The 12,744-nt window shown below is 39.1% G+C and overlaps 1 protein-coding gene across 1 annotated transcript in view; it reads left to right on the forward strand.

The window, feature by feature from the left end:
• Pign (phosphatidylinositol glycan anchor biosynthesis class N) overlaps positions 1-12,361 on the forward strand; it is a 101,245-nt gene extending 88,884 nt beyond the window's left edge. The window contains exon 29 of the mRNA XM_051203903.1: positions 11,989-12,361. Within this exon, the coding sequence (XP_051059860.1) occupies positions 11,989-12,112 (124 nt within the window). The 3' untranslated portion in view covers positions 12,113-12,361. The remainder of the gene's footprint in view (positions 1-11,988) is intronic.
• The last annotated feature ends 383 nt before the right edge of the window (positions 12,362-12,744 follow it).

The following is a 12,744-nucleotide window of genomic DNA, read 5'->3' on the forward strand; positions in this document are numbered from 1 at the left end:
GTGAGGTGAGCAGAGTCAGAATCAGTTTGATTGAGCTAAAGTTGGTTCTGATAATGATGCTCATTTGTTCTTTGTTTCTTATGCACACTATTGTTATACCAAATTAAAATACAAGTGACAACTAGAGTATTTGTCATAAGGGAAACTCATGATCTTGTTCAGTCACCTTTGATTATCCCAAACATGATCATCATAAAATAATCTCCACTGAATATCAAAGTGTATTCCAACGTTGACTGTCAGTCTTTTCTGCCCTCGTACCTTTGAAAGGTATGGCTTGTTTTCCATCACCTTCATGGAAAATAATGCAATCAAGTTTTATCATTCATTGTGTGGGTTGAAAAGACTGTAAGGCAAATCCTGGATGCCGCTCCACCACATACACATATTCACACTCACACATATGAGCCTCTTCGGAATTGCTAATTTCAATAACAGCATAGTTGTAGGAAGAGAGTGGAAATGGCTAAAATAATTTCAAGTTGATGTTTGTAGTTACTTTAATTCTGCTGATGCCAGAAGGCACCAGGGCATGATTGATTCAGAATATCCTGGCCAGATGCCTGATGGTGCAGTTGTGTAGGGATAATGAGCTTCACCACTGCTTTTCTTGAGCAAGCTGCAAGACTGGCATTTCAGGCCATAGTGAGAGGGCAAGTGATCTGTGGAATAAATCATTTTATAGATGGGCTGTTCGTTAGACTAAAAGATGAACCACGTGACTGTTACAACACTTTTGTTAAGAGATCCTGTTTGATTTGATATTTTGACCTAAAAATCAGATAGCAGATTTTAACAAAACTAAAATATGGTGACATGTAATCACCCACTTGTTCTCCATTCCCTCATCTTCCAACTGTCCCCTCTCCTTTTATTGTAGGATAATTTGCATATCATAATATTCATCAACATTAAGGTTTTAAGTTAAATGACTTACAATTTAAATTATCAAATTTCTAGAGTTCTGCAACTCATCAGGATATAGTTTCTTTAAACCTTTGTATCACTTTAACATTCCCTTGAGCCTTCTGGTACAGTCCATCCTGTTCCCATAAACACCCCCAGACAATGATAGTCTGCCTCTGTCTTCATGGGTTGGTTAGGTCCTGGTGTCTCTATAAGCAGAATCATAAATATTGTTTACATCTATGTTTTTCCACTTTGTATATTTTTGCATTTATTTATACTTTAATGTACAATTGTACAGTAACTTGTACCAATACTTTGTTCTTTTCTTTGCTGAAGTGTATTCTACTGTACTAACATACCGTGTTCTGTTTCTTGCTCCTAGAACATCCTTATTATAATAGCATCTTAGTTCTCATAGTTTTTATTTGTTTTTAATATACATGTCTCCCAACCTGTTTGCCTGCTTCCTTTAGAAATAGGTCAGGTTGAGTTTCCCAGGATTTTATCATTAAAGCTCAGCGCTGGCAGTACTCTTTCCCTTATTCTGCATATCTCTAACTACACAGGTGAGTCCCTGGCCTGGGCAGCAAACATTTTACAGCATGAAGAAGTTGTGTCTGTTATATTTAGCTTACTGGGTGTAGGGTTTCAATTTCATAAACAGGTACAAGTTTTGAAAAATCCTATAAGGATGTAGAAACCATTTTTACCTGAGTATTTTCACATTAAGTGTGAAGTCAACCTTTGAGTTCTATGGCTCGTGCCTAGAAATTTATGTGAACATCAAATAAATATATAAGAAACTTATCATGGAGAATACCAGAAGCACTGGAAAATTTCCCACTGTTAATGACTCAGTGATAACTTCTATTCAGAGTGATGCTGTACATCCCTTTGTCCTTAATGTCCAAATACATAAAGGCCTTTAAAAATAAACATAGTATGCATAGTAGAGAGTGAGTGTAGAGAATAGAGGGTTGGTACCATGTATAGCCTAGAAGGTTATCGTGAGGAATTAAGAATTTATTCCAAATATAAGGTATAACACTAGACTACTGGATAATTTGATTTAGTCCAAGTTTTGGAAACACTGACCACAGAGTAGAGGAAATATTGTAGGTTAAGAGCAGCAGTATAGCTGGGAGGCTGTTATGGCAGTGTGGACTAGAGTAGCAATTCAAAAGGTAACAGACTCAGAGATTGGGAGAATTGGGAGAACTAGATGGAGTGGAAAAAGAGAGGACTCATCCATGAGTCCTGTCTTAAGTGGTGAGTGGAAATGTACTTGCTGAAGTAGCGTGTAGGAGATGAACAGCTGGATTGAGGTATATCCCCCAAACGACCCTGAGAAAATTGAGGCAATGGTCAAATCTGGGGAAAACTATTTGTAACATTTGTTGTCAAGTCTCAGAACTGTTCCCATGCAGAGGGATAAGTGTGTACGTCACCTGTCTTGTAGTTTTTCTTTATTTCTCTATGCCTATAGCCTGGATTTTCAGGAAGTCTCTATTAACTTTGAAGGCAACTACAGCCTTTGGTTTTCGTGGAAACAAAACCATAACCTCTCCCCCCAACACAATACGTTTTATGGATTACATTTTAAAGTTAAGACTTTAAAATATCTAGACTATTTTAACTTAGCAGTCCCTTTTACAATTCAGTGTTTCTCAGTAGTTGTCATTCACTCATTAGCATTCAAAAAATTCAAAGTCAGCACAGACTCCCTGTGTATTCCCCATCTTTACATGGCATTCCTTTATATTACTTTACTCTTTCTGTAAAGACTTTATTATTTTTAAACTAATTGTTTTTTCCTATGACTATCTGTACCTATTTTGTTTAACCTGTGTAGAGGTTGTTTTTTTTCTTGCTGTTTGTTTTTTGTTTGTTTGTTTTTGTTTTGATTTGTTTTTTTCCCCCTCCATTTGGACCTGTCCTTACCGTGTGTTCTCTAGCCTTTTCTAACCTTTTGCACCAAACCTTAAACTGCTAAGAAGTTTTGTACTGGCACTGGGCCTGCCCTGATTGAGTCTGGGAAAGTGCTGAGAGCTTCATTCAGCTAAGACCTGCATCTAAACAGGTGTTTCATTTAACCACCCCAGCTCTAGGAAACTGGTTCTGGTACTGTGGCAGGCCCCTTTACTTAGCCTGCCCATGATTAAGTGCTCTGCTGTATAGCAGAACAACTCTTTTTTTTCTTTTTGTAGAAAACAGCATTTATTATGGAAAGCAGATTATTTTTTATGATAATATTTTTTATTTAAATTTGAAACAAACTTGTTTTACATGTCAGTCCCAGTTTCCCTCATCTCCCCTCCTCCCCTGTCCCCTTTTAACCCCCATGCCATCCCCTTTCTGCTCCCCAGGGAGGGTGAGACCTTCCATGGGGAATCTTCAAACTTCTGTCATATCATTTGGAGCAGGGCCTAGGCCTTCCCCCCATGTGTCTAGGCTAAGGGAATATCCCTCTATGTGGAATGGGCTCCCAAATTCCATTCGTATACTAGGGATAAATACTGATCCACTACCAGAGGCCCCATGGACTGCCCAGTCCTCCTAACTAACACCCACATTCAGGGAGTCTGGGTCGGTCCAGTGCTGGTTTCCCAGCTGTCAGACAGGGGTCCATGAACAACCCCCTTGTTCAGGTCAGCTGTTTCTGTGGGTAAATGAGTTCTTTTTTAAATACATAATTTGCTAATAATTCTTTTAATCAATTTCTTCTTATCCTCCTAGCAGGATCTCTCATAGTATAAAAGTACCTTATTTTGATAGAATCTAGTTTGTTAGATTGTTTAGACTTAGTGTCAAGACTAAGAACTCTTTGTTTAGTCCCAGGTCCTAATGACTCCCCCTAGTTTGTTTTCTAAAATTGTTTATGTTTATGTCCAAATTCATGTTCCACTTTAGTTAACTTGTGTGTCAGGTATGTGAATCACCTATAACTCAGCAGCTGTGTCAGATGTGTGTTTTGCACTCTCAGAGGAAGTGCATATTTCCATCACAGCTTTTCAGGGTTCCATATACTTTGATTTTCATTTTTCCTCTCTTCAAATATTTTTCTTATTTTTTATTATCTTTTATTGACTTGTATGTGTGCAAGCATGCATGTGTGTATCTATGTGTGGGCAGTCATAACACATCACAGATGTGGAGGTCAGAGGACAACTTGTTCAGTTCTCTCCTACCATGTGGATGCCAAGACAGGAACTTCAGTTGTCAGGCTTAGTGGCAAGTGCCTTTATTTGTTGAGCCATCTCTGCAGCCCCCAATTCAAATATATATTTAACTTTGAGCTGGACGTGGTGACACATCTCTAAAATCCAACACTTGAGTTGTTGAAGTAGGAAAATCATGAGCTCAGCCTTTGCTAAACAGCTCTCAAGGCAACATGGGCTACATAAGGTCTCCTGTTTTAGGAGACCAGAACGGGGAAACTACATCTTTAGCCCAGGGCTTATGTGGAAGTATGTTATTTCCAAATGTTAAGAGATTTTTATGCTGTTACTAATGCTTAGTTTGATTGTGTTCTCTCGGTGGTCCGTGTGGTGTTGGATGATGAAACAAGGTCACTCCTGATGTAATTCAGGTTCTGTGGCAGCAGAGAGGAAAAGTCTTTGTGAACTGAACCTCCAACAACCATGCAAAGGTTACACAAGCTTTATTGTTATACAAAGGTTGTTTGGGGGGCAGAGGAGTAAAACAAGTTCCTCATACCAAAGCCCTCCATCTATTCTATATTTTCTGAAGGAATACATCACACCCCTGCAACCTTAGTTCTTATTGTGTACTGTTTGCAGTACCCAGTAATACAAGACACTCCAGGCGTTCCAGGACCTTTTTGTGGCCAAGGTCATAAAAATACTGTAAAGCCCCACCAGAAGAACAACTGCATAGATAACAGAAAGCAGTCATTGTTTTCTACAGCAATTTCTTCACAATCAAAGTCCTTCTGGAAAAGAACCATTCATCCTGAAGTTTACCCCAGATAAAATTATTTGGTTAATTTTTCTACTATAGTGTTGTGGACAGAGAAATGATCTGTATGATTTCTGTTCTTACAGTCTTGTTAAGTTTGATGTTGTGACAGGATGTATCTATCAAGAATGAGTATTAAAAATAAACCACATTTTACTGCTCTTGAGGCTAGAGTTCTGTAGCTAGGTGTAAGAAGCTGGTGCTGGTGGTGTTGTAGAAGCGGTTGGCTGATAGTGTTGTTGACTTCTGTGTCCTTATTGACTACATTGTGTTCTCCCAGCAAATATTGAGAAAATGGTGTCTTTGTTTCCTGGTATTAATATAGCTATTCTTTTCTTTTATTAGTGTTTACTTTGTATGCAGCTTGAGCATTCCTAATTCCCAGATCCAGAATGTTCTAAAATCTAAACTTTCTAAGCACTAGCATCATGGAAAATTACATGTCTGGCATCATAGGACAGGTTGCATTCAAAACAGGCACACTGAAAATACTGTGTAAAAGTCACCTCCAGGCTGTGTTTGTATACAGCAGATGAATCTTGTGGTTAGAATTAGATCCCACCTTTAAGATAGCATGTTATATCTGTGCAAGGGATATGGCCTGCATCTCATTCTTGCTACTTCTCCCCTGCCTTTATCATTGTAATTGCAGCCTCATGAACAGCGTATGTTTTAGTAATGTTTTTATTGCCTCTCAACCACTTATTTAGGTTGTCTTTAATGCAGCTATGAAGCTATGGCTTTAGTTTGCTGTGTGTTTGGTTTTGTTTGCTGCTGCTGCTGTCTGTCCTATGTCTCCTGTGTTTTGTTTGAACATTATTTTATCATTCCATTTTCACTTGTCTGCAGTGTTTTTTATTGTATCTCTTTCTCTGGCTTTTTAATTGGTGTTCGCTCAGGGTGTCATGTATGTATGTATGTATGTATGTATGTATGTATGTATGTATGTATGTATGTATTCACAGTCTGGCAGTGCCATTTCATCAGTGTGCATCCTTCTACATCTTGCTGCCACTCCTGACTTGAATGTAACCACCTTAAATAGCCATACCAGAGCTATCTTTTTGTTTCAACTGTCAGATATAACTTAGAAAACTCAAGAGGAAAAGGCAAGTATTTAGCTTTTGCCATCAACTCAACAAACACAGCTGGGAGGAAGGATCCTTAGTTGAGGAATTGCATCAGTGTAATTGGCCCCAGGGCATGTTATTGGGGCAGTTTAATTGCTAGTTTATATGGGAATGACAGCGAATGGATGGGTGGTGCCATCCCTAGGTAGGTAGGCCTAGGTTTGGTAAGAAAGACAGTTGAGCAAGCTAGAAAGCAGCATTTCCTTCATGGTCTGATCTAGTACATCCCCTTGCTGATGCTGTAAGCTTTAAGCTAAAATAAACCCTTCCCTCCCTAGGTTGGTTTTGGTCAGTTGCTAGTCAGGGTTCTTGAGAAGAATGGCACCAGTAGGGTGAATATATATGTCCATTGGTTAAGGTAGTCGAGACAGTTCTTCAGCGAGGCTCCTAACCATGGTGATTCTGATCTGTGGCCAGTTGACATTAAAACCAATTGTAATGTTCACAGTAATGGAGAAGCAAACTAGGACAGCAAGCCTAATCCATTAATTCATACTTTTGCCTACAACGTTCATCCTTATCATTCCAGCTCATTGCTTTTTATTTCATGTTCATTATATCTGGAGAACTTCCTTCTGATAATGTGAGACATTAAGTTCTTTGGGGTTTTGTTTGTCATCACCCAAGGATATCTGGATTTTTTTTTTTTTCCATCAAGGAAAAGAGATGGAAAAGGGATATTTTCTTTGAATTTGGGGTGTGTTTTCTTTTACTCTCAACAGCATTTGATAAGGATGTGCCTTCCTAGTTTCCAAGTTTTCTGGTGAGGTATGCTTTCATTTCAGATCATTTTTTCCATTACTGACAAGGTGTAATTTCTCTCAGCTGCTTTCAAATTCTGTTTGTTTTCAAATGTTTAATGTGAGTCTGTGTAAATTGCTTTGAGTTTCTACTGAATCAAGTTGGCTCACTTCCCCAGTCTGTTAGATAAATGTCTTTGGCAAGCAGCAGAACTTCCCAGCTACTTTTCCTATGAATATACGGTTTCTCTGTCTTCGTTTTCCTTCTGTATCTCCTAAGACATAAATGGTAGATCTTGTATCATAGTCCCCAGGTTTTTTGGAGAATGCACTTTGTTGTGTGTTGGTTGGGGATGGGGAGTGAATTCATACTTTGTTTTTTATCCTTAGTTTGCAGGGTTTTTTTTTTTGTTGTTGTTGTTTTTGTTTTGTTTTTCTGCCCCCTCAGTTCTACTATTGAGTTTGTCTATTGAATTTCTATGTTGGTTATTTTATCTTTTGGATCTAAAATTTCAATCAGTTCTTTATGGCTTCTTTTCTTGCTGAGACTATCCCATTCCTGGCCCTTCCTAGAATCCTCTGAGCTGCCCCATCTTCCCCTTTCAGCCTACTCTGACACCATGGGGTGGGAGGCACAAGGAAGATGGATGGCATTGAGTGCCCATTGCAAACTAGTGAGACTACAAGTCTAGGTATCCAGCTTGCCCTTTTGCTAGAATGGCTACCAGTTTTCGTGTAAAGTCTGATAACAGGATGTTTAGTATATAAACATGTGTTCCTGAGTTGCTTCTTACCTTGTGTGTCCCTTGACTAGAGAGGTCTTAAAGAGCGGTATTTCTTACCTAGGGGAGTTTTGCTTGTGCCTGTTTCATCTCTGCTCCTTTCTTACAAGATAGGTTGGGTGTGTTTGAGACAAAAGGAAATCCAGGAACCCAGCTGTGGCACTCAGTGGCTCCCAAAAACCTGAACCATTCTGCTGCCCTTTTCCTGACACTTAAGAGTCAGCTTGTGCTCATTTATATTTTGTGTCCAGAGTTTTTAGTCTTACTTAACAGAGGGAACAGGAAAGTACATTTGTTTTGATTTTTTTTTTCCTTTATTCTGTGTGTTTAGTGTTTCGATTATTATGTGGCAAGGGGACTTTTTTTGTTGTTGTCCAATCTATTTGGTGTTCTGTAATCTTCTTTTACCTCCCTAGGCATGTCTTTCTTTAGGTTGGGAAAGTTTTCTTCTATGATTTTGTTGTATATATTTTCTATGCCTTTGAGCTGGAATTCTTCTCCTTCCTCTACCTTCTTAGGTTTGATCTTTTCATGGTATTCCAAATTTCCTGGATGTTTTGTGTTAAGATTTTTTTGGATGTAACATTTTTTAAAAATTTATTAGTTTAGTTTTTTTATTCCAATTCCAGTTCCCCCTCCCTCCTCTCCCCTCTTAACACCTTTGACTGATGAATCTTTTTCCTCTATGGTATCTTCAATGCCTGAGATTCTCTTTTCCATCTCTTGTATTCTGTTGGTCATTTGCCCAGATTTTCCATTTCCAGAATTCCCTCAGTTTGTAGCTTTTTTATTTTATGTATATATTTATGTATGTATTTATTTATTTATTTTTGCCTCTGTTTTCAAATCTTGAACTCTTTCCTTCACCCATTTGATTGTTTTTCTTGGCATTGTTTAAGGGATTTATTGATTGCTTCCAAATTTTTGTTTGTTTTCCTCCACTTCTTTAGGAGAATTTTACATTTCTTCCTTAAGGGCCTCTATCATCTTATCATCTTTATAAAGTTATTTTTAAGGTCATTTTCTTTTGCTTCATCTGTGTTGAGATGTTCATGTTTGCTGTTGTAGAATCACTAGTTTCTGGTGATGCCATATTGCTCTTTATGTTGTTGGATGTATTCTTACACTATTGTCTATCCATTTCTTCCTCCAATCACTGTGGGTGGGGCCTGTGGCTCTGGTGGTCACTGATGCAGTGGAGGATGGTTGGTGGGAGTAGGGGGTTCGTGGACGGTACTGAGGGTGAAGGATGTTGCTGCCTGGTTGCTGGGGCTCTTGTTTGTGTTTTCAAAGACTTCATCAACAGGTTTCTTCGTATCTTCTTTGAGGCCCTTTACCAATTTTGTAATGGCTACTTTGAAATTCTTGTGTATCAGCTATATTGTGTTTCTCAGGGCCTAGTGTAATAATAGAGTTACTGGATTCTCTGATGGAGTCATAACTGCTTTGGCTATTCATGCTTATGCTTTGTGCTGGAGTCCAGGCATCCAGACTTAACCATGTTTGAAATGTTTCTTGGTGTTGGTATCTGGTCTAGTCCTCATTCAGTGGGCATTCCATTCTGTGGTTGCTGTTGCCCTTCCTGGATCCTAGGCAAGTGTGGTAGCTCTGGGGGCCCATGATTTTAGAAGATATCAGAATTGATTGCCAATGTTTAGCAATTTCCTCCTAGAATGAAACATTCCACCTTGCAGAAAAGCTCCATTTTTTTTTTTCTTTTTTAATATTTCTGATTTTCTGACAATATATTTTCCTAGCATCTCTGCCATGATAAACTTTAGTTACTTTGCTTTGGAGAGCTTTAAAGTAAGATCAGTCATCAAATTCTATGTAACAAAACTTTAACATGGTTCACATAATATTTGTCAAATATAGTAAAAATGATCTTGTATTTTGGCATAAGTTTTTCAAAAGCATTACATTAAAATGGATGTCAAAATTTTTATTTCCAGTGCATCTTAATGATAGTAATAGTCTTGGAGTTATTTTAAGTTTAAAGTAACTATAATTGTTAATGATTTCACCCATAGTAGGTAAGCTCTATATTTATTTCAGGTCACAGCCAAGTTTTAGTAAGTAAAATTTCTATCATAGAATCCTATTATGTTATTTTTATAATGAAAATAGTTGGTATTTTAAAAACTCTTACTGTAGAGTAGATGCTGTCATCAGTTAAGGATCTGATTTTGTTTTATTTCTTTGGTCAGGAGTCTACCCTAAAGCAGGCCCTATTTCTAAGACTGTAATCCTTACTATTTTATTAGCCAATTCTTTATTTTCTCTCTTAAATCAACTTTACAATAAGACCAATCTAGAAAAGACTGTAGATGAGAATCTCTGACCATATCTTTCCAGAGCAATCCTCCACAGGCAGTGGAACACTCCAAAAGAGGAAGTCTGCACAGAGTAGAAGGCTCTTCCTTCCTGGCTTGAGGGACCTTGCCTTACAATAGGCTGAAGCTAAATTAAAGCCTGCTTATCTGTGAGCTGGAGTTATTGGGAGAGCAGGAAGGAGATCTCCCAAGTGTCATATCTATTTCCCTTTGTCTCTCTCTCCTACTGTTAATTCTAGCAATTGAGAATAAGACCACTACCACAGTTTAAAGCCAAATTTGAAGCAAGCTTTAATTAAATACTGTCTAGAATGGGCTCTGGCCAGCTCCTCACCCAGGTTCCTGAGAAGTGGCCCAGAATTAGGTATAGATATCAAGGGCTCAAGAAGGAAAACCCTCAATTTCATTGTCTTTCCATCAGGTCCAGTCAGGGCAAGCATATGGGCTGACATACTTTCTGCCTATGTTCCTCCTGCTCACATGTGATCAAGCGCATCTGGTGCAGACGGGTCACATTTGTTCAGGGGAATGACAACCTGTGGCTTGTTATCTCCCGTAAACAATAGCCTCTAGCATTTCAGGAGCTCTCTGTCCTTGGACAAGGGGCTTGCAGATCAGAGACATTTTTGTTTCACAGATCTTTGAGGCATAGTAATTAAAACTTAAAATGTAACTTGGGCTCTCACACTACAGCGAGTGGCCTGTTTATCCCTACCCATCTGCTTCCTTCTCTCTTATACTGAGGCTTACTGCTGACCTCCACCTGTGGCAACTTCTAGGTCAAGATCACCAGACCTTTCCTGTCCTAAAGAAAATAATGGCCTCTCTTCCCCATGCTATAGCCTGGTGTTGGACATGACAATGTTTTTCCCCTCTTCTGATGAAGAATGTAAAACATGCAAGTATATTAAAGTAGTTAAAGTGTAACTACTAGCTATTGAAAACAGGTCAATTGCTGGTATTCACAGATTAGCTTGGGCAGTGGTGTATTAAAATCATTTGATGGGGGAGGTCCTTCTGTATGCTGTTAATACATGTTTCTCTAATTGGTTGATGAATAAAACACTGATTGGCCAGGAGCCAGGCAGGAAGTACATATAGGTGGGGCTACCAGACAAAGAGAATGCTAGGAAGACAAGGCGGAGAGGAGCTGCTAGGGAGACGCCATGTAGTCGCTGAAGGAGTTAACAGGTCCGGGCATTCTCTGATAAGACTATGTAGAAATACATATGTAGAAATAGCTACATGTAGAAATAGGTTAACGATTAAGAGAAAGCTAGCCAGTAAGTAGACTAAGCCATCAGCCAAACAATTTATAATTGCTATGTCTTTGTGTGTTTATTTGGGGGGAAATGGCTATAGGATTGGCAGAACAGAAACTCTGTAAATGGTGCCCAATGTCAGGTTCGAACCCATGACCCTGAGATTAAGAGTCTCATGCTCTACCAACTAAGCTAGCCATGTCTCTCCTGATAGGTAACAGAAGCTGTCAGTGTGTGAAGCCTCTGCTTTTCTTCAAGGGTTTCTTTCCATACATCTGATTTGGTCATCAAACTATGTTCTATGTGAACTACAATTTTTGTGTTTAAAAAGAAAAATTTGGATATCAAAAAGCCAGGCATGGTGGCATGCATACTGTAATCCCAGAACTAAGGGCTTTCTGATCAGCTGTTGGGAGTCCTAGGTCCTGAGAGGGAGGACTTAAAAAAATAAACAAACAAACAAACAAATAAATGTGGATGGTTTGTGTGGAGCAATATTGAGATTGGCTTCTGACCACTGCATTCATACACACACACACACACACACATACACACACACACACACACACATACACACACACACACACACCCAAACTGGGGCAGAGTTGAGAATTTGCTACTGCCAATGCCTGGGTCCCAGGGAGCTGAATTCAGGCCCTCATGTTTGCTTGGGAAGCACTTCATCCATGGGCCACCTCCCTAGCTCCTGGTGTCTGTTTTTTAAATCATTGGTACCTTTTTTCATTCTGTGCATGTTTTTGTGATTCTGGGTTTTGTACATCCATTTTAACATTTCTGAAATTAAAAATGTTAGGGATGTTGTGCTTTTTCTTATAAGTTCTCTCCTTTTGCAGCATCAGCCACTATGTGATTGTCATGTCCATGACCATCTTTCTGGTATTTCTTAATGGCCTGGCACAACTGCTCACAACAAAGAAATTCCAACTGTGTGGCAAACCCAAAAGCCATCTCCTGTGATATTGGTGAAGCCATCAGTCAGCATCTGCATCCTTATTCTCCTTAAAGAAATGTCCCAAGGATTCAAGAAGATGGATAAGAGTGCTTATTGCACAAGGCTGAAAACTTGAGCTCGATCCCTGGAATCCATGGAGAAAGGAGGAAACAAACTCCCAGAAGTTGTTCTTTGGCCTCCATGTGCATGCTGTGTCTCACACACACACACACACACACACACACACTGCATTAATAAAAGAAGATGGATGCTAATGCATATTCTCCTTTCGAGAACATTTCATCTGGAATTGTGGATACAGTTGGTCTGGCATAATGGAGCTTCCTTTTTCTTTCAGTTAACAGATAGAATAACAGGTTTTTTATGATGTTTCCAAGGAGCTTATTTTCTCTTTGGGTTTTGCAGGCTTGAAATGATGGTTATATCTTAGAACAGAGAAAAGCATCTTTGTTTTCATTTTATCTGGCAGCTTTTTCCCAGTAATATTGAGAGTGCCTGCCGCCCTTTATGCCTCATGGTGCAGCTTCATGTTCGTCCAAAGGAGCTGGTTTTTCCGCTATGGGGACAGTACTCACACTCTCAAAGTCATCACTGTGGAGGGACTGAATGGAAACCACTGGCTACAACATAGCATCTG

Source organism: Phodopus roborovskii, unplaced genomic scaffold (assembly GCF_943737965.1).
Source record: "Phodopus roborovskii unplaced genomic scaffold, PHOROB, whole genome shotgun sequence".
Taxonomy (NCBI): Eukaryota; Metazoa; Chordata; class Mammalia; order Rodentia; family Cricetidae; genus Phodopus; species Phodopus roborovskii.